Source organism: Nothobranchius furzeri, chromosome 4, assembly GCF_043380555.1.
Source record: "Nothobranchius furzeri strain GRZ-AD chromosome 4, NfurGRZ-RIMD1, whole genome shotgun sequence".
NCBI lineage: Eukaryota > Metazoa > Chordata > Actinopteri > Cyprinodontiformes > Nothobranchiidae > Nothobranchius > Nothobranchius furzeri.
The window spans coordinates 70,181,474-70,200,182 of NC_091744.1; the positions used below are offsets into that span (position 1 = coordinate 70,181,474).

Here is an 18,709-nt window from a genome sequence, read left to right on the forward strand (position 1 = left end):
ACGCGCTGACAGAATTGCCATTGAGCATTAGGCAGGCACCATCCATTCAAGTATTTAAGTCTTGTCTAAAGACTCATTTTTATTTGATTGCTTTTCAGCGCTAGTGTTCTTTGAATTGCCCTGACATTATGGTTTTTAATACTTCTTCTTTTTGATCAGGATGCTTGATCTTATTTTTTCCACCATTTGTTTTTAATTGATATAGTCTTATTCCATTATCTCTCTGTATTTGCAATATTGCTTGCATGTTATTTTATGATTTTATGTTTTTATCTTGCTTTTATGCCCAGGTACTGGGAATGTTTTTATGATTATGCTGTTCAGCACCTTGAGCTTCTGATAACGTTGTGGAAGGTGCTCTACAAATAAGATTGATTGATTGATTGATTGATTGATTGATTGATTGATTGATTGATTGATTGATCAATCGATCATCCTAAAACAAAAGTGAAGCGTTGTTCTGACAAAAAATACAAAAATATAGAGGCAGGATGTTTTGCTACGTACAATATTTATGCGGTGAAAGACGAATTTGTAATTTTATTTTCCACTTGACGTAGTTCTTTTGTCATAAATTCGGATAGGCCTGCATTTCTGAAACACTGATGTCGTAGTGTTCTTGAATGCACCCGACTTCCATGCTTCGGACGCCAGCGGTTGTAGCTTAACCATAGACTGTACATACGAGCTTAACTTGTAATCAGGAACACTTTGACATGTTTTATATCATACATGCACCACGGTCTGTTTGTTCGGGAAAAAAACGACTTAAGCTCCCTAGTAGGAGATTGGCCGTTGGTGTTATTGTTGCTGCTTTTTTTTAACGGTGCTTTTGAATGCAGCCCAACTTCGTATGCGGAAGAACTACCATAGTGGTAACGGCGAGAACGGCAGGCGATCAACAACTTCCTAGAAATGCCCTTTCACCAATAGTAAACATGGAAAACGATCAAGCAGAACATCATTCACCAGAAACCTCGACTGAGTAAGTTACGTGCAAAAACGAACCCCTCCTTTTAATATTTTTTGATAATAACTTATAAAACATTCTTTAAATTTCAAAGCCTTTTTCTCAAGAGCTATTCTAACAAACCCCCAGATTCCCTGAAAACAAGAGAAATGGCAGCAGAGGTGGAAGTGTCTTTACTGATGGATGTTCAGATGGACCGAGTCCCTCACGATCTGCAAAGGAGGAATTTTTGATGATGTCTCCTGAACAAAAGCTGCAGCACTTTACCTGTCGGGCTCAAGCCAGTGAAGACAGCCAACAGGTAGATAGTGAACTTCTTCTTCTAGTCTTTATTGCATAAATGTAATTCAGATAATACCTACTGATATCATTTGCAAGCGATTTGGGATGTAATCTAAAAATAGAGCATTGATAACTGGTTTACAGCATCATCACAAAGTAGAGAAAATATATTTTTTAAATCATATACATTTTCTACACTGTTCATTTAACCTGTAAGACTTACAAGAGAAGAAAAGGGACAGCGATAAAATAATGAATGAGGGCTCAGTGTTTAAAGACTTATTTTGTTATTTGCAATTTGTTTATACTTTAACCAGTAATAAAGCTGGTCACAAGTGTCTGAGACGTTTGTTAAAGGGAGAAAAATGCTGTTTTCAGTAAGGAAAGAAACAAAGAAAATGATCTTTTATATAGCACCTCTCAAGATAAAAGTCACGAGGCGCTTCACATAGACAACCCCCCAAAAAAAGACAAAGTATAAAAAAAGATTTAAAAAATGATTAGAAATAGGTTTAAAATGAGGAAAAAATTATACAATTTGTGATTAAAAACAATAATAATGTAAGGAAAGGGAGAGCGAAAATGAATAGGAAAGAGCTAAATCAGTGGATCGCGGGAAAGGTGGAGAATAAGCAGAGGGTGGTGACGAAGGTCATGCAAAAGCCAGCTTGAACAAGTGAGATATCAGCAGCTTTTTGAAGGAGACCTCTGAGTCCACTGATCTCAATTGGCTGTAAAAGCAAGGAACGTTTAAATGGGACACATTATGGCTGTTTCTCTTACGTTGCAATAGTTCTGTGGTAAAAAAAAATCATGTTCATGAAGTTCTTTGCTGTAAATCCCTCTCACATAAAGCAAAGTCAGCAGATTTATTCTTGGCAGTTTCAGTACCTTCCAGAATGAGCTGTTTCAGGGCTCTGTCACTTTAAGAAAACAAGCTGGAGCTGGCCATGCCCACCCGTTCCTACTCAGGCTGCAACTGAACCTTTGCACAAGACATCATGAAACCACCCCCTTTGCTACGATGGACGGCACAGAAGCTGTTTATGCACGTCAAAACTCCTGTGAAGCTAGTCAAAGCAAGCCTGTTTGTTGCCTTAGATCAACTGTTAATCTCACGGATAACTAGAACTCCCAAGGAAGTCATTTTGACTGTTTGTAATAACTTTAGTTACATGGATCTCACATTGTCCTGGCTTCCTGACTTTTCCTATTTATGTGTGTCCTTTAAGTCAATGTTATTATTTTCATAAAGTAATGTATCAAAAAATAAATATGATTGTTTTTGTCTCCCACAAACTGTCAGTCTGATGGCTGTATTATTGACATGGAAAAAGTTTCCCTCTCATGCACACTCGATTACTGTCTGGTCGTCTTCCGGTCATATTCTGGTCGTATTCCATGTCAAATAGCAGCGAAATTTTTTTTTAGAATATATTTCTTGGTGAAACTGGCATTTGTAAATACTCTGAGCCCCACTTAGGTGTGCTAAACCTTCCCACAAGTGAAATGGGCTTGAGCTAATAGAAACCAGGGTAAATTGGCAAAGAAAAATCCTACCAGTTATCACTTTTGCTCTCTGTCCAATACTCCGGTAATTCACTGTAGCCGTCCACTATGGTGGACCCACGTGAGGTAGTGCAAAAGATAATTTAGCTGAGAAGTTCTGATATCTGGGAGGGGTTTGGAGTAGAGTTGCTGCTTCTCCAGCAGCAGCTCTCTCTTACACACAAGAAGTGGTTTAATTCTAATTTCCTCATTTGTGATGAAACAAAAGAGACTCTTTGAGGTGGATATTTTAGGCAAACCACACACTGACAGAAAACCGATGGACAGAATTTTATTTTTATTGTTACTACTTTTTGATGGAGGGTGAAGTGGCTGACCAACACGTGGCACTGACAGAGTTGTAATGTGTGTTCAGTTTGACGCTTGCATTCAGGACCTGGTGCGGTGCGTGGCTCTGACGAGGCTTGTATACGGAGACAGACACCTAAAACTTGCCCAGGCCCACACCAGACTGGCTAAAGCCTATTTACAGTTCAAAGGTCATTTTAAAGCACTTATTTTCACAAGTTTTAACTCTCAGTTGCCCTTTCTTGTACATTAAGAGTCATTCTTGATAACTTCCCTCTGATTTAATGTTTCTATTTGTTTTCTGTCCCAGGTTGGGGACAGCAGGCCCTGGATCACTTGGCTTTTCCCAAAGACTTCCTACCTTTCTGCTCCTCTATGTCCTCCTGTGGAGATGAAAGGCTGGAAGTTCTCACATGTCTTCTGAGTGTACACCTTACACAGGGAGGTGCTTCACTTCTAACAGATGAATATCCTTGCCACTGCAGTGTTTTACAGTAATGCACAAGTCAGTAAAATGTAAACAAATAAACAAACAAGGCTGGAAAAAGTCCTTGACTGTTCAACTTTAGAGGAGGCAGGCCAAGGCTTACTGAAGGCAGAGCAAGTCCTGGAGCAACTTCATCAGCATGATGTTGTCAATCAACAAGAGAAGATAAAAACCCAGCTGGAAATCGCCGGTGGTTTGTACAGGTACTGTAGTCAGGGAGGGGGAAAGTGTCACATTTGTCTTCTTACCTTTTCCTCAGTGGAGCAAAAAATGTAGTTTGAATAAAAAAAGATGTTCACATTATGCAGATCATAAATTTTTATCTAAATGTGAGAATTTGAGGTATAAAATAAAAAGCTTTGCTCGGTTTTGATTAATTTTGTTATATAATTTAACACGTCCTGAGACCTGCAGTGTGATGTTAAAGCCCAGTCTAATTATTCATTTTTGTTTTATAATTTCCTCAAAAAACTTATATTGTACTTTAGACCACTAGATGGCGATATATTTTTGCGAATGCACACAATATCAGTCATTTGAGAAACTTCCTGACTTGTTTATGCAGCATGAAAATATTCATTTAATGTTTTTTTTGCGAACAGCTTCGTCCCAATTTTCCCTTTGATCTTCAAGCACACCTTTGTGTTCTTTGGTTTGTGTTGCTGCATCTTTTTTATGAATTGGAGACAACGAAGGGAAAAGAAGTAAAGTTCTATTCTTTTAAATGTCAGCTGCTTTGTTTGCTTCAAGCCAACGACCAATCTACAATTCAGATTTATTTCTATTTTATTTGTGACCTCTGTTGTTGACAGTGGTGGTGCTAAGGTTAGGACCATACTAGCTCAGGAGATTAAGGAATTAAAGGATCACGGTGGAGAAAGCAAGCATGCACATCATGTGTTCTGCAGACTGACGGTCTGTTTTAGAAATCACGCCACATGGCAGCATAAAAAATGCCCTCCACTTTTCATAGTTCAGGTCCTCTGGGATAAAATTAAATGCACAACCAGGAATGAATAAATGTAATAATGTTTATTCTGAAGCATTTAACCTGATTTTATATGCTGAGAGATGAATAGAGTTGGATTATGTGCGTTTAAATCTGTAAATAGTTCTTGAAATTGAGAGTGTCAACAGAGCTGCACTTGCAGGAATTTGTAAACATCTTTATATGTTTCAGAGAGCAGACATTTGTTGATGTGTGTGCAGCGTAAAAAAAATGTGCAGACTCTGAATGGTGATTGTAAGCTTTTGTTTGTTGGTGACTAAGAATTTGGCACACTTCTAAAGCTCAGTCAGTCAACACTGTTGTTATTGAGGGGAACGTTCCCACCAAAGCCTGGAACGATGACATACGCTCAGCTGTAGGTCCAAACATTCAGCAGAGGTTTTAGATCGAGGCGTTTTTACCTCTAGGTTGGTTGGGGCCTGTCTTTCTTTGCAGATTTTCTTTAAACATTGCTGCTAAAAGATTTATTTCTTCAACTGTTGTTGACTCCTGTCGTAAATTAAGGGATTTAAATGACAAACTTTATTGCAATAAGCATTGCAAAAAGTTTCTGTGGTTCATTAAACTGTTGCTAAATGATTAATGAATTTAGCTGAATTTTGATTTAATTTCGCAGAGATGCATGATCTTATCTGAAAAGCACGCTTTACTTGTAGATTTTGGTGAGTGTTTCTCAAGTTTTGGGATCTAAATGTAATTTATTTTTGAACTTCTTTGTTACGTTCATTCTGCGTTTTCTATCTGATTTCATTTTTTGCGGTTCTTCGTTGTACACAAAGTAAACGGAGCTTATTTTTACCTTTGCTGACATGTTTCAGCGTCCACTGCCGCCTTCGTCAGAGCACCGCCCCCAGACTATATCGCCCTTTACTGTCCACACTTTCTCGATTGATCACCATGTCCCATGAGTGGACCTATGAGTGGTCCAGGAGTATACACTCTCAGGAAAAAAATAATCCTGCCCAGTGGCGGTTCTACATCGAATTACTCCCCGGGCGAGGCCCCCTTTGAGCGCCCCCCCCCCCCCCCCCCCACACCACCACCACCACCACCACCACACCACCCCACCTGCATGAACACACGCATGTTTTCTACAAACAGGCATGTTTTATTAGAACGACTATTGAACATTCATTTTTCTAAGTTGCACATATTTACATTAATTACTATGAAGTTGTCAGAATGTAAAGCACTATACATTATATACTGTATCAAAATATATAGAATCAAATATACAAAAACAAACAATAACTAAATATTAAGAATATATGAACATAATAGATAATAAATATTCTAAATAGCAAAAATATTTCACACGTAACAAACTAAAGGTAATCACTACAGCATTGCACTTAGAATAGAAAACACAAACTAAAATTAAAACCTAACCTTGATGCAAAGTCATCAATAATGTCATCACATGAAATCTGCTCCCCTACTGAGTGATTGGTACTAATCAGAGCCAGGTTAGTGAGCCGCCCCTGAAACATAGATGACCTCAGGTATGACTTGATCAAGTTTTGAAAAGCTCCTCTCAGCTTGAGCCACAGTGACTGACAGAGCAGTCCAAAAGTTGGGGTAGATCTCCAATAGATCTCATGATCCATAATATTTTACAATTGCCTCTGAAATTGTAATTTAAACTGACATAAAAAACTGTAGACTACCAAAAATACCTACTTTTACAGAACAAATCATGTAAAAAATAATCAGTGCAGCCATCTGCAATAAATAAACAGGATAGTTAGTGGTGACTGGGGTGTTTTCTTCTGCTTGAAGAGTTGTTTTATTTATTATTATGTGAACATGATCAACATGTGTTTGTTGTTGTTCAGGCAGGCCACAAGCTGCAGTGAGCATTTAACAAATCCTAGTTTGAACCAGTAAAAAACGATTCGAGGACTTTTTTCAAACCATTTGAATATTTGTTTAAATATTTCAGCCCTATTAGCTCTGTTAGCAAGTAGTTGACCGCATTTAACCGTTAAAATCCCAGTTAACTGGTTCAAAAAATTGAAAACATGCATCATGAGAGCTACATACCTTTATCTTTCTGCTCTTTTTTCTTTTTTTCCCCCTGAATCGGGCACCTGGTGGTTTTAGCCTTTTTATGTTCATCTCTTCTGTTTGGCTCCTGACTCAGTAAGTTTCCTTTAGTCAGGACTAATCAATTTGACCTTGATGGGGGGTGACCACAAAATCGTTTTGTTTTTCCTTTTTTTATTCGGCCATTTCACACAATTCAGAGAAACCTGAAAGAATGATAGGCCTGTGTTTATGATATTATGAATGAAATATGGAAGAACGTTAAGATGTGATTGACTTTAGCCATGTTAATACAGTTGATTCAGCCCCTGCACGCTCATTCATTTGGGAAAGACGCAGAGGTGAATTCCCCCGCCGCACCCCTCCCCTTCCTGTTCTTCATAGACACACGGAGCACGTGAACGTTCTCAGTCAGCAGGAGCGCCTGCAGCTGCAGGGGGCGCCAACTTGCTGTTTCCAATCCAGACACTGTCATAAGACAGATAATAGAAAACCTCGGTGCGGCGCAGATTTCCTTTTTTTTTTTTTACTCCGCGCTTGTGCGCCCCTTTTGTGTCATGAAAAAATGCCGCCCCGGGCAACTGCCCTGTCTGCCCGTGCCTAAAACCGCTACTGATCCTGCCATCTGAAGCTACTTTCTTCCCAAGCTAAATTCTCAGTGCTGATACAGGCACTTGGCTCTTTCCCCCTGTAGTACGACTTACAAGACATTTAATTCTACTAGAGACCACTACTGCAAATTAAACGACTGTTCAGTGTTTCCCCTAGGAATTTTTCCAGCTGGGGGAAATAATTTGTAAGCTTTACTTACTTTTTGGATCCATCATTAAAATTCGTAAATATGGAAATATTTACCGATTTATTACGTATTTAGGATATCCGTGGATATGCCTTGGGGCACTACCCCTTTAATAGGGGAAAAACGAATCCAAACCTCTGTCAATCGTTCTAAAGTACGTAAAATTATTTTAACAAGCAGCGGTCATATTCTATCCAACACAGACAAATTCACTTGAGACAAAACTTAATTGGCAATAACATTTCTTAACTAATATAACCACTTCAGCTCCTTCAAAGTGCTAGCCAATCAATATCAACCAACTGATTTTATCAAACAAACCACAAGTAATGAAACCATGGAATGATAATGTGCAGTAACAATCTAATCAGACCGGTGGGGTGAGATGTTGTGTGATCCAGCAATGGTGAGGCTGCTTGATGATGTAATCAGGCAGAGATAGGCTGATTACCAAACTGGAGGGAGTTTTGAAACAAAATGGCGGATCCTTTGTTTGGCTGACCCAAAGGATCGAACTGTGTATGTGTGAGCAAACGTTCACAGTAACTTCATCAAAACACTTCAAACCGCTTCACAAAGATCAAGAAAAAAACAACAGATCAGTCAAAAAGGCAAATCACATATCTGAACAGTCTGTCAGCCTGGCCACAGCATAAACAAACTTAGATATTAAACAATGAAAGAACGGAGCTTACTCTGAGATGATCCCTTGGCGTTTTAGTACGGAGTAGAGAAACCGTTTGTTAATTTAAAGCGGTCACGTGGTCGACCGCTTGTTTCGGACTATTAGAGAAGCAGGAGAGAAAGAGAGAGAGAAAAAAGGAAAAAAAAATCTTGAATGAACGAACACAAGGCGTCCCTCCGTGTTCGGGCTGAGCAGATCGGATGGCGTTGGTCCGTCGGTCTCAGCAGCTAGGCCTCAGCACACGCTGTCCGGAGCGGTAGGCAGAGGCGGGTGTCTCCTTTCACCAGATGAACTGGCCGGGAAGAGAAAGATTTCCGCTCTGCGCCTCGGCTTTATAGACTCGTCCAGCAGGCGGTCCCTGTATGGGCCGATATCCACTGGTGTTGCGTGATGACATCATCAAGCTGCTGCCAGCTGCAGGGAATCATGGGACATGAAGTCCCTGCTGGCGCTGATCTCAATATGCCTTATTTGTCTACGCTTCAGGGCGTAGATGGCACAGTCTTTTGGAGAAAATACTGCGTAGAAATTTTCTCATGAGGGCAGGACCCCAGCATCTCTAAATAAAGTAAAAATTTTCTAGTGCAGAGTGGAGACAACCCATAGAAGCACTGATCTGATCTCATTTCAGAGAAAAATAGAACAGGTTAGATGCACCTAATAAATAAAATTACTAACAAACTCAGGAATCTGTTTCTTTGCTTCACTGTTCTCGTGCTGAGAATATCACTAATGCGGATCAAAGGAGATACACAGATGAATGCACCTCTTATTTATTATTTGGAAACTACATTTACTGCAGCTGGCAGAGGCAGACATTTTTTCTATTGACACGGAATTTACAGAATCATTTTAATAGAGGAAGACTGCAGGAGGGAGCGGTAAAATACAGGGGGTCCCCAGCAAAAACAAGAAACTTTACGAGTCTGATGAAACCCGCTGGTTTTCCATCAGGCAGTCATGGGGCAGCTCCAACGACCCAGTGGCTGTGCTGGGTCAATGTTATCGAGCTCAGTCCGGCTCGGCCGTGAACGAGCCGAGGCAACGTCGTGCTCTGCTTAAGAAGAAGTGTTATTTTCCCGCTTCAGAAGAAGCGTCCAACGTGTTTTTACGCTTTCTCTGAGACACGTCACGTTGCTAAGTTGTTAGCACTGTGCGCTAACATGTCAATAGTGCAGCATAGCCTGCTGGAGGTTTTAGGGTTCAGATGAAAACACCCGACCTCTCACGCTGCTCACACATCGATCTTAAGTTATCGCTGTTGCGCTCACGCCGTAATACAGTATTAGATGTGGTTAAAGTCAGACATGAAAAAATAAATACATTTTACATAAATAAGTGATGCTTAGCCTGGTGGAGTGAGGAAAACCTTGTCTAATAAGCACTGGAGGAAACCCTGTCAAGATTGTCAACACTCATTTATCTTAATGTTATTGAAACATGTAAACCAAAAAGCATTATATGGAACACTTACCCCTCCCCTCGGGCGTCTCCCCTGGATCCGTGTCCAGAGCAACTGGAAACCTGCGTTGCCAGAGGAAATGAGGTAACGCGAAACATCAGTCACCTTTTTCTAGGTCCAAACATCTTTTGTTTTCCGTGACTTAAAATTGCATTTTTCTTTTTGGGACTCTGGTACATTGTCCTAAAGTTGAAGTGGTAGCAGCCAACTGTTTCTTCTCTGATATGCAAGTGTGTAATGAGTGACGGACCCAGGGAAGTGCGGCGAGACCGACAACCGGATGGTTCAGATAGTTGCTTTCGGTCCAAACCGTGTTATTGGTGGAGATTTTTAGACAAATGCGAGAGAACCACTTTCTTTTTTTAATTTCCACAATATACTTATAGATATGCTATGTTAGAATGTTGTTAAAGGGGCATTGTGGAAGTTTAACAGACAAAACGTATAGAAATAATAAATTTCTTCTTAATACATTCTCCTGCAATGCCCTGGTCTTGTAGAATGAGCCCTGGCAATTTTACTGTGATTGCCTATTTTTCTGTTAAATCACAGAAAAAGAGAGCTGCTCGGGTCAAGCAGGCTGCTTCATGCGCGTTCACGCTCAGGCATAGCCCTCCGAACCGTTCTTTGAACGTTGTTTCAGCTATCATTAAGAATATAAATTTTAGAGATACAGAAGACATTGCTGGTGGTTTAGCTCGCCTAGTAAGACTTTGGGCTTTTGTGCCGAAGACTCGGGTTCCATTCTGATTGTGAACATGGTTGTTTTAGAGTTTATTTTTTACATTAATGATATATTTTTTTATAGTAAGATGCCCAAATTTTTATTGAGACTCACCGAACGGCATTGAATTCACAGATAAAAAAGATGTGGGTTCAACTTTCATTTTGGAACAATTTTTCAAGCAAGGAAAGGGAATGATCTGAGCATGCAGGAGGACTGACCCATCTTAAACCTTTGTCGGCTGTGCTGAAGAGAAAGGTACAGAACCAAATTATTTAATTAATTAGCTGTGCGTTCTCCTGTCCTCTGTCCTCCGGGCCACACACACACACACACACAAGGGACTGTCTCAGCTGTTATTTTCATCAAGGAGTGTGCACGTACAGCATGCGCGCCTCGTGCACGAGCCTCCTATTGAAGCTGCCATCACGCTTTTGGCCTGGAGGGACAATCGCGAGCATAAAAATTCAAAACTCTGTTAAGTCCCTTTGAGGCATGAAAAAAACCATTTTAAGCTAATTTCTTTTCCAAATTTGCTATAGCCACTGTAACAATGTTGACTGAACAGTTTCAACTGAGCTTCTAATAGTGGCATGAAAATATTTGAGGGTAAATCTTAGAATTTAACTTAGATTAATGGATTTTGCGTCAACGTTTCTTTTGTTTTGCCATTTAGATTCTGCATATAGCAACAAAAGGTTTGGTTTATAAACTTAGGAAGATATCTGTGTAAACCCTTAAATCTGTCAATTATGATAAATAATTTACTTTAATAAGAACAGAACTGTATAACTTTTCCTTTTGGCTGAATGAGATATTTTCATTGTACTATTTTTAAGTGATATAATATGCAATCGTAAAGACTTTTAAAACCTTTATCCACAAATCAGAAGAAGAAAATATCTTTTCTACAGCACCTCTCAAGATAAAAATCACAAGGCGCTTCACAAAAACAATAAATGTAAAATATAAAAAATAATTTAGAAAATCATTAAAAATATATTTATAATGAGCAAAAAATGGACATTTGTGATTAAAAAATGTAAAGAAAGAGAGGGAGTGAATAGGAAAGAGGGAAATCAGTGGATCCTGAGGGTGGAATAGGTGGGGAGAGCAGAACAAGGAGAGGGCGATGAAGGTCACACCAAAACCAGCTTGAACAGGTGACTTTTCAGCTGCTTTTTAAATCAGCAGCTTTTGGGCCATTTAAACATCTGCCTGTCACTCCTAAACTCTGAATAATTAATGTGCACAATGAGAAAAGGAAGCTATTAGGGGATTGCAACGCATTTTCAGATTGCTCTTTCCTTCATTTGTAATTTAAGTAAGAAATGGTATTTTTTAGAAACAGTGAAAGTAATTACATAAGCACTGGAAATAATTAATAGAGGACTGTAGTCAGTGTTTGAGAAGCTGATTATTAAAAATAATAATTCTCTTCATAATAATACGTCAATGTGACCTTTGGACAATATTTAATTACTTTAAGGGAGTGAATTACTTGTTTATTCACATTGGATAACAGCAGTGACGTGCGGTGAGGTTCATGGCTGGGGAGGCACTGACTGCTTTGGAATAAATGATCCTGAAATAGAAGCTTGTGTTTTATTTTTGACTTTGAATTAAATGTTTTGTTGGTTTGATTTAGCGCTGCATACCCTTGATACAGGAAGTTGGAGCATGCATTATGCCTGAATCAGTTAATGCGTGTGAGGCAGCTCCGTGAGAGCAGAGGCAGGCTCGTCTGTCTCCCCAGAGATTCAGCAATTTTTACCATGAAACTGATGAAATCATACAGAAAACTAATGTATAAACCAGTCAGTGGATACACTGACTTTATTTTAAATCATTATTAGAATTTTACTTGTCACACTGACAAGGGAGGCAGTGCCTCCCCTGCCTCCTCTGACCGCACGTCACTGGATAACAGCAACACAACTCTGCCACTGACTTGGAACATGGATGTTTTATCTCCACAGATAACACAAGCCCAGAGGATTTCTTCTGTGAACTAAAGTGGCTAAAGCTAACGGTTAGCTTAAACTAGCCGAGACGTTCTCTGCTGTTTCCTGGACGCTAAACCAACAACTGATTTCCCATGAGTTGAATGTTAAGTCACGGTGTGATGTAGACCTGTGAGGATTTTTAATCCTAGAGTTTCACCTTCTGTTTTCTATCAGAAGCTAAGGCAGAGATGGGTGTAAGAGACTATTTTCATGTTCAGCATGCATGAAAATCTCAGAGTGACCAATAATAATCCAAAACAACATTTAAAAATGTTTTTTCAGTGTTCCACACCTTTGAAATCTGCCCAAATTTAGTCTATTGAATTCAGAGGTAGCCATTCTTTTAGTTGGAACCATATTTGTGGTAATACATTTTCTTCTTCACCTGCATGCACAAGCTGTTGTGTTTTTGTCCCTTCTGTTTCATTTTCCTGTAGAAAATGTAGCAAATGCACGTCAGCCATCGTCTGGAAACATTTACAATAGAGCACAGTGTGGCTTGCTTGGCAGCACATCTACAAATCCTTAATCATATTAAATTCCTGTCTTTTGGACTCTGCATTAAATTGCCTGTCTGCCAAGGTGCAGAGGCTGCAGACATTAACCTGGCAAAAATAAGAAAAAGTGTCCTAAAATGGTCTGAAATGCCAGCCCAAAAACCATTCATGGGTGGGGAACTCCTTCTGTCCATCAAAGCATATTAATATAAACTTAGACTCATGGGAATCTAAACTTTTGTATTGTTTACGTAACCTGTTGCTTTAAAGTGACTGAGCCACAAATACTTAAAGTAAATGTCTAAAAAAAGGATCTTAGATTATTTTTGAGTCTGGATTCTAAATCAAACCTAAATCAAACATGTGACCTGTTTTAAAATACAATACAGTGCAGAAGCTGAGTTCTTTCAATATTTTCTGTTCAGATTGTTCAGCGGTGACCATTTTGCCCTCTGAGGAAGGCCAACCCATTTCTTGGAGAGCTGGATTAAATATAGTCCATTTGAAGCTGTTAGCACAGCAGCCTTTTTCAGCCATCCAGGATAGCACAAACAAAAATCTGTGTTTTTATAGAGTGTCACATCTGCTTAGATGATTTCTCTTTACCCTCCAAAAGCATTCCCTCATTTAGACATCCTTGAGTAATATCCTTATGAGTGGATTCAATCAAAGTTTGTTACAGTTGTACCGTGTTGAGTGTTAACTGCAGCCATGGGCCAACTCTTTCCTCAGCTTGGCTGGAGATTTACTGCAGTTTTATGAAACCAATTCACAATGACGTGATAACTGGCATCTCTTCCTGGGCTATATTGTAAACTAAACAAAATGTGGCGAAATGTAAAATGATATTACTGCTGTGCTGTTTTTTTTAATAATTATTATGTGGAGGTGAATAAGGATAGACATGTTCTGCTGTCATTTAATTATATTTTCTCTTATGTATACTGTCCCTTTTGTCTTTTTAAATGTCCCATATGTCCTATAGTGTCTATAAGAGACAGGGCCGACCAGAGGAGGCATTGAATCAGTGTGAAAAGTCTCTGCGGCTGCTGAAGGAGTGCAATAAGCCAGAAAAGACTTCTGCTGTTTATAAGGACATGGCCGCCATTGAACAGGACAGAGGTCAGGTGGATCAAACCATAGAGCATCTCTCCAAGGTGAGTAGCAACACACACTCTTGTACTCTTATTTAGTTGATCTGTCTTGTTGGACATGCGTGTTTCTGACAGGCTCATGCCATTGCTGTGAGTCATAGTCCAGAGGGTCTAGAGGGGGCTCAGATCTCCCACTGCCTGGCCATGATCCTTTCTTCTGCAGCAGAGCCTCATCACAATGGTGAGTTTATTCACTGACAGAGGCAAGGTTACAGTGATTCACACAGGGGGCTAATTAGGATCTAGATGTTGCATTAAGTTCTTTAAGACAGCGGTATAGGAGTCAGGCATACAACAGCCTCATTGATCAGGTTCAGACTTGTCACCAGCTACAAGGCAAATGTGGGCTGAATGGAAGCTATGTGGTGCAAAACATCTGGAAAAAATAAAGTTTTGAGTGTAAAATGGAGCTTATCGGGAATTTTAGTTTTAAAACGAAGGGTTTTGCTATATTATGGTTTCTCTGTGTGTTGCCACAGAGGCTGCAGGTCACTACTTTGAGCAGAGTCTAGGTGCATACAAGAAGTCTGTAGGCCTACAGGATCCAGCCTTCCTTAACGCCCAGGATGACTTCTGTCGCTTTCTTCTTGCAAACGGACGACAGGAGGTCAAACACCATCACAAACTCAACTTACTGCAAAGCAGTTGTAATAAGTGCATTAGGATATTTAATATTTACTTATTTTGTCCAAAAACTGATAAACATTTAAACTTGTGACGCATCTGTTAGAGCAGGAAGTAGAAAGGCTGTTGTTGCTGCAGCCCTCTTGTGGTGGATGAAGGATATAGCAACTTAACTCAACAGTAACCCTTTTTTTTCATAAGTAGAAATGCTAACTGTTGTTTATGCCAGTTTATGCTAATAACTTTTTCCCCAGCTAATGTCATTCACATTAAATGTATCCTCTCAGAAATGTGTGGAGATCCAGAGATCCTCTCTTGACTCTAAAAGATCTGCTTTTGGTGATCGGAGCTCAGAGGTTGCAGAAACGCTCCAGCTGATTGGAAGTGCAGAGATGACTGAAGGCAAGATGAGCCAGGCCCACCGGACCATGTCTCAGGTAATCCCAGAACCCCTGAATATGAGCAACACATGAATAATAGTTATTTTTATCAAACAGGACATCTCCATCAGAGAGGGTTTTAATAAAAGGTCACAACTCGTCATGTTGGGACACCCACACCAGTGAGACAGGTCCAGTCTGAGAAGACCTATTTCCTCTGTCTCTATAGAGCTGTTATCAAAGTTGCATGCTAATCTTGGAAGGGGTGCAGTGTGCAGAGCTACCCTCCCTGGTGTAAAGTATCACAGAGTGACTCTGTGTTTTCTCGGCCTGGATTGAACCTGGCAGATGGGCCGCACGGATCTGGACAGAGAACGACATTTTGCTAAATGAAGTAGATTGAAGGTACACTGACCCCAATTTGAGCAGGATGTCCTTTAAAGGAAAAGTGACATTCCTGTGTCTTTCCTCACTTACATGTTAAACTAAAAATCAATCAGCTTTTTATTAAACATAAAAACGCTTGTTAATCCCATTTTGTGTAACAAGCTGTGGGGTTTTCCCACATATGCTCCACGAGCCCCGTTTCATTTCCATCATGGTAACACACAAGGGAAGGGGTATAGCTTTCTTCAAGTAAAGACATGTCACTAAGTGAAACAGTCCTGTTGCTATGTTGCTTTGTTGTTGTTATCTGAGCTCAAAGGGGGTCCAAGTATGACAGGATGCACCAGGATTCACTATCTGCACCACGTCTCACTCCTAACCTTTCTGAAGTGCCTCAGTCCAGAGCGGATATGTCAGTAGGGTTTTTTTTAATCTCCTGTCATCGGGGCACTACTTGTACTCCGATTGAGTAATGTTTACCTCCCCCTCAAAAAACCCTGTTTATACAGTGGATACAGACCATAAGAGGGACTAAAAACAAAGAACAATGTAGCACATAGATGAAAATGTGACTTTTCCCTCTTTCCTCCTCTGACATGCTGCTGAAAAAAGGCTCTTCCATTACATCAGCCTTAGCAACAGTGAAAACATCCAAGAGGCCAGATGGATCTTTTCCAGATTACCAGTGTTTTGCTTTCCCCAGTGAAGAATTGAGCCATTCCCTCCCTCTTTCCCTGCTTTCAGCATTTGCTTCCAGTTATGTGTAGTCATTGCAGAATAGGGGGACAGGTCTGTGTCAATATCTGTAATCATGTTCATGTGTTTTAACTTTTCTGTGCTTTGAATTTGGTTACAGGATCATGACATCATACGTTCAAGCAATGCTGATGTTTTCTGTTGCAAATGAAGTGCAGGCTTTATTTTAGACTCTGGTTTACAAACTTATCGGATTTCTGGGAGATCTATCTTTCACACGACGCTCCTGAGTGGTTGGCACAGGTGTTATCTAAACCTCGGACAGCTACAGTGGTTATTTTAGTGTGTTTAGTCCATCCACATGTTGCTAGGACGAATGCTTCTTCCCCTCTGAGTATGTGTTGCACTTCTCATCTTCAGGTTACCTCTCACTGTTATATTTGTGTTTGTGAATGTGTGTTTTAATTATAGTGCCTGGAGATTCAGAGTTGGTTGTACGGGCCTCAGCACAAGAAAACAAAAGCTGTACAGAAAGCTGTTGACATGCTCGCGAGGTAACTTAAAGACAAGAGTGATTTGATTTAAAGATGGATTTTGTTTGAATAGCTAATCTGCAGTACGGTTTAAAGAGCAAGTTCACTGAGAAACCAGTTTTCTCTTGTTATTTTTTAAGTGTAATTGGCCACTCTGTTGAAAATACAAGCTGAATGTGTAAATAGTGTTCTTCCTCTTATCTCCTGCATTTGCTGCCGATAGAAAATAGATGGAGAAACGCTCAGATCAGAAAAAGTCATTCACACTGAAAATTGGCGTTGATGAACTGACCCATTTTAGCTCGCAACATGGAAGCCTGATGCTGGTTTAGCTTCTAGAGCAGAGAAATATTGGCTAAAATAAGCTAACCATTAGCATTAGCAACTCCACAACACAGCAGAAGTCCTTTTGTTATTTGTGGAGATAAAGCATCAACATTGCAGAGCAAACAAAGTCGGTGGTAGAGTTTCATTGCTGTTAGCCAATCAGAGGCGAGATGTCCAAATAACAGGCCCACTTGTAGTTCCTGAAACAGAAGCGCCAGAGCTTCTTTCCCACGGAGACTGACTCATATTAATATTGGAAACCACTTCAACTGTATTGAAAAACTAAACGAATTAAGTTGGTCTTTAAGGAACTTTATAAAGTTCATACACAGAAGCAATTCAGTGTGATTTATTGCAGCAAGAACAGAAAACTGCTGATTTTAAAATCAAATTTACAAATGCACAAATAAAATTAGATGTAAGAATGAGATTTAAAAAATACATAGTTAAATGGTGAGCAGTTAAAGTGCAGAAAGTGCAATAAAAATCATTCAGTATAAGAATTCATTTCAAATGAAAGTTTTCAATTTCGATTTAAAAGTTACTAGAATTACACCAGAATGAGGAAGTCGATTCCCTCTGTGTGCAGCACAGTAGCTAAAAGCAGCTTCACCCTGTTTGGTTCTGACCCGGAGTTCTTCCAGCTGACTGCTTCCTAAGGATCTCAGAGCCCTGCTGGATGTATATATTTGAAGGATATCTGACATGTATTTTGTCCCCATGACATTGAGTGATTTAGTGGAGGCACTTTGAAATGGATTCTGTGGTTTACTGGAAGCCAGTGTACAGATTTAAGAACAGGAGTGATGTGCTCGGTCCTCTTACTTTTTTGTTAAGACTGTAGCAGCAGCATTCTCAATGAGCTGCAGTTGCTCCACAGATTTTATGGAAAGGCCAAACAAAAGACCATAGAAATAGTCCAGCTTGCTGTAGATGAACACATGAATGAGTTTCTCTAGTTCCTGTCTGGACATGAGACCTCTGAGTTTTGCTATATGAAGATGATCAAACGCTGATCTGGTTATAGCCTTAATGTGACCAGTGAAGCTCAGGTCTGAATCAGTGACAGCAAGATTTCTGACCTGAGTCTTTCTTTAAAAAGGCAATCCACGTTTAAGTGATGCATCTGTTTATTGTTTGGGTTTCAGCATGCCAGAGGTGACTGAGGCGCAACAGAGGAAACACCGAAGAAAAAAGAAATCTGACACATTTTATGTTGTACCGTCCAGTGGTAACCAGAAAAACTCCTAGTCTCACTCTTAAAATTCCTTTTATTTCATCTCTTCTATTTTGTTTCATTTCAAAATCAAATACCGCTGTTTATGTAAGTATGTGTACAGAATGTTTAAAGACATTTTTGATCCTTCTGTGTGACCAGCACCAGTCCCTGCTGTAAAGGTAAATGTTTCAAACATTCTACTATTTAAGATTTTGTGAAGGATTGCACAAAAAACCTGTTTCAAAAAGAATGTATTTCTCTGCACGTCAGATAAAATAAAATAAAATCTCCAACAAGAATTTCTAATGACAACTTTTAATTATTTATCAATTCCCCAGTTAAGAACTGACAACCAAAACAGTTGTATCATTAATTAAACAGAAATCATTGAAATTACAATTTTTTTTTGGTTTCTCAACATTTACCAAACACAAAGCTTTCCTTATACTTGAATACATTCTTTCATTTACATATTTGTGTTTATGCGTGGAACTGTCAGTGTCACACTGAAATGTGGATTTCTAATAAACGAGTGACATCCTTTTTAACCAGACCTGCTAAAAAT

At 39.5% G+C, this 18,709-nt stretch overlaps 1 protein-coding gene across 1 annotated transcript; it reads left to right on the forward strand.

The window, feature by feature from the left end:
- Positions 1 to 768: 768 nt before the first annotated feature.
- ttc23 (tetratricopeptide repeat domain 23) lies at positions 769 to 18,689 on the forward strand. The gene is made up of 11 exons (XM_015964555.3): positions 769 to 985; positions 1,100 to 1,271; positions 3,177 to 3,300; positions 3,420 to 3,576; positions 3,674 to 3,799; positions 13,810 to 13,981; positions 14,054 to 14,159; positions 14,458 to 14,585; positions 14,890 to 15,039; positions 16,537 to 16,619; positions 18,074 to 18,689. The coding sequence occupies exons 1-11, from the start codon at positions 837 to 839 to the stop codon at positions 18,174 to 18,176; spliced, it is 1,470 nt and encodes a 489-aa protein (XP_015820041.1). The 5' UTR covers positions 769 to 836; the 3' UTR covers positions 18,177 to 18,689.
- The last annotated feature ends 20 nt before the right edge of the window (positions 18,690 to 18,709 follow it).